This window comes from Bombyx mandarina, chromosome 05 (assembly GCF_030267445.1).
Source record: "Bombyx mandarina strain Sakado chromosome 05, ASM3026744v2".
NCBI lineage: Eukaryota > Metazoa > Arthropoda > Insecta > Lepidoptera > Bombycidae > Bombyx > Bombyx mandarina.
Window position 1 is genome coordinate 15,939,780 of NC_143212.1, and position 3,904 is coordinate 15,943,683.

General features: G+C 31.5%; 1 protein-coding gene across 1 annotated transcript; it reads right to left on the reverse strand.

Annotated features, from left to right (window-relative positions):
• Window positions 1–329: 329 nt before the first annotated feature.
• Window positions 330–1,784, reverse strand: LOC114247449 (mitotic spindle assembly checkpoint protein MAD2B-like). Its single transcript, XM_028180426.2, has one exon. The coding sequence runs from the start codon at window positions 1,578–1,580 to the stop codon at window positions 996–998; it is 585 nt and encodes a 194-aa protein (XP_028036227.2). The 5' UTR covers window positions 1,581–1,784; the 3' UTR covers window positions 330–995.
• Window positions 1,785–3,904: the final 2,120 nt, after the last annotated feature.

A 3,904-nucleotide genomic window follows, 5' to 3' on the forward strand; every position in this document is an offset into this window, starting at 1 on the left:
CTTGTATTATCAGGTACCTGTTAGTGAAAGTCTCGTCAAAATCGATCCAGCCGTTCCAGAGATTAGCCGCAACAAACGATAGACAGACAGACAAACAGACAAAAATTGTAAAAAGTGTTGTTTTAGTGTATGTACCGTATATATTCATATGTATGTAGTAATGTAGCATGTAGTAGCGGTTATTTCAATATTACAAACAGACACACCAATTTTATTTATATGTATAGATTAATTACCTTTAATTATTGATATATAAATATAAAACTATAGATTTATATTAAAAAATACAGATAGAGACGGCAAGAAAAACCAATAATAAACCACAGATAAATTCGTAAGCGATTTTTCAAAAATTAGATTCGTTACGTTTCAAGAATTAATTACATCGAAAACTAATTAATTATATTTAGAAAAACTGTTAAATTTATAAAAATAAGAAACTTATCAATCTCGTTCCACATTTTTACCAGTTTTAGTGAGTAAAAAAAGAGCCGAATTAAACCTTATTAGTTAAAAAAAAAACAATGTTTATCAATGGAAATGAAATATACGTGATTTTAAAAAACATATCTTCCCAAGAGATCTTCTATCTACTTATTTATCTCTGCAACAGTGTCAAATTGATAGCTCATTACTCAATTAAACTTGAAAATTAGTAAATGTTAAAACATAAACAAGATACGTTTAATAATCTAATTAACTTGTTGCAAACAATGTTTGGTAAGAAAATGTATGTCGATAAATTAAGTATTACGTAAAGGGAAATTTATCAGATCTTAATCCTATCTAATGTTTGATATACATATTATAATACCTACTCGTAATAGCCACAGGCTAATAATTAAATACACGCAGGTACACGCAGGACATTTATATTAATTCAAATTGATCATTAGTGTCAAGTGAACATTGAAAGTTCTATTTACAAACAATTAATAAACAAAAAGTAGTCAAAAACAAAACAGTAAAATTTTTTTAAATCTACAAAATTTAGGTCATATATATTCTATATAGGTATCAATGTTGTGATTTCTTATTGTTAACCTTCTTAATGGTATTATGGTTTCAGCTTCCTTCTGCTTGAAGTCTACTTCTACCAATGGAAATTCTTCTAAATCTGGGTTTGTTGAAATATTCACTACAGTTGACTCATTAGTGTGTATGAAAATTGTGAAACTTCTATTTTCAGGCAAATTAACAAACCTATGTGCCATAGAGGACAGTTTTAAACAAAAAGCACGCAAATTCTGTTCACAATTAATCAAATATGCATCTGAAGTGTCATCAAATGTGAAGTTCTTTTCAAAATCAAATACGAATTTTATCAAGGGCTTGTATTCTTCGTCGGTTGTCGCAAATTCAATTCGTTGCATTGAATCTGATTTGAGACATTCAGCAATGCTTTTGAGACACATATCGATGTATCTATTTACTTCTGGATGAAAACAGTGGTAAACCACAAAGTTGTATTTCCTTCGCATTTCAAATATATTTTCATGGTATATTCGTGTGTAGAACAGTATGCTGTGAAAGGCTACTGCTAGAAATTCTAGTGTAACATCCACGAAACACGGGTCCATATTTTAAACATTTTCAGCATCCAATAACTGTTGTATTCTACTTATTTACATATTTTTAATTATAGCATTTTTTTGATAGCCAGTGAAAGTTAGTTTATAAGATATGTTCCTTGGTTAAATTGCCTTTTATTATGTCTTTTAATATTTTCAATTTAACAGTGTTTTGAATAACTGGAGTAAATATTATGACTACAAAGTACAAACTTTTCTATATAGGACATAATTACTATGACATCAAACCAAAATAATCTCGATACAAATTGTTTGACAATGTCACTGTCATCATATAGTAGTAGTAGTAGTTTTTTTTCCAATTGAAAAGGCAATGGTCTCATACCAAACAGCTTAATCTTTTATAATATTTTTTATACGAAAAATTATATTATGAGATGTAATGAGATAAAATATAATCTCAGTAAAATGGTGGTAATTTACTGAGACTTTTTCAGTGGATCTTTTGGAGGATCCCGAGAATTTACGTTCAGCGGCTTTGTTTCATTTTCCCACATTTGTGCACTTTCATATATACTAAACAGTTAATAAATCACCGTTATTACACATTTAAGCCCGAAGAAACACTAAATAGACAAAATAAAACAAATCACACAACTTCAATCCTCGCGTTCCCGCCTAACTATCGATAGTAGTTAGGTATAGTAGGTAAGGAAAACCGTCTCATATGGGAGAAGCTTGAAAAAGTGTCCCATTTTCAACACTAAATAACAGTTCAAAAATCCTCCAGAATGGCGTTAGCATAGGCACAGGGTATGATATTAATTGAGCAGTTGTTAACTGATTGAAGTATGCTGAGTAAGAAAATTTAATATATTTAACTACACTAGTTACAGTGCTAGACTACAGTAGTTACAGTGTAATATACAAGACCTTACATGTTTACGTAGTCCAAATTAATTTTGTCAATATAACCTAAAATTATTGCTGTGGTAAAACATGGAGACATCGATTGCATTTTCATATTAGCTTTAAATAAAATACTTTTTTTTGTAGTGCTTACAGTTCTTTCGTCCTTTTTTATTTCTCTATTTTATTCTAATAGCTATCAGCGCTTTTTTTTAAAATTACCCGGATGCTACTGTAGCGCCACCCTTATTTAGGAGATTTTAACGGACACTTTTTCACACACAGAGACTTTTCTCTTTACTTTTATTTTCATTATATTTTCTGATTCTTTTCTATCTTTTCAGTCTATTCAAATTTAAATGTGCCATTATGGTGGTTATTCTGTGGTTTTGTTGGTGGTTTATTCACTAATTAGTATCTGTGAAAGTATACAAATGTATCAAATTTAAACAAAGCCGCTAGTCGTAGTTCCTCTGAAAAAGCTCTCTGAAAAAGTTTCAGTAAATGACCAGTGTTTTTCCGAGACTATATTTCACCCCATATTAATTTGTTTCATTTAATTTCATCTCGATCAATTAATAACTTTCTTTTTATTTATTGCTTAGATGGATGGACGAGCTCAAGGTCTATCTGATGTTAAATGGTTACCGGAGCCCGTACACGCTTACAACGTAAATTGCCGCCACCCAATACCACCCACCTTGAAACATGAGTTTTAAGATGTTTTTCAAATACAATTTCACTCAATAGATGTGTAACTAGCTTGTAAAACAGATTAAATAACTAGCAAAATCTACATGTTTGTGAGATATAAAATATGTTTTGATTAAATATTTGATATCTTTATTATGTACCACAAAAACAGCCGCGGCTAGTGAATATAATTCACACTGAAAAATTAGGAAGGGTAGTTCGAGAAGTTTCGAGGTTACTATTTATACCTAACGAGTATGTATTATTTTTTTAACTAATACATTTTTGTGGTTCCACTTCGCAGTTGCCTACCACCCCATAGCAACAACACAGTTCGATGACACGGCGTTAAGTGCCCCAAAGAAAATTCTATAGTAACACCTATCAAGCATTATCTTGGGTATCATAAAGTCCCAAACGGTGGACATGCTTTATAGAGTATCTACATTATTTTTTTTATTGCTTAGTTGGGTCAACGAGCTCACAGCCCACCTGGTGTTAAGTGGTTACTGGAGCCCATAGACATCCACAACATAAATGCGCCACCCACCTTGAGATATAAGTTCTAAGGTCTCAAGTATAGTTACAACGGCTGCCCCACCCTTCAAACCGAAAGGCATTACTGCTTCACGGCAGAAATAGGCAGGGTGGTAGTACCCACCCGCGCGGACTCACAAGAGGTCCTACCACCACCTACATACATAAATACATACAAAAAAATAATAGGTCCTAGTAGTATAAGCAAAACTTTAAATAAGTGTAAAACACTA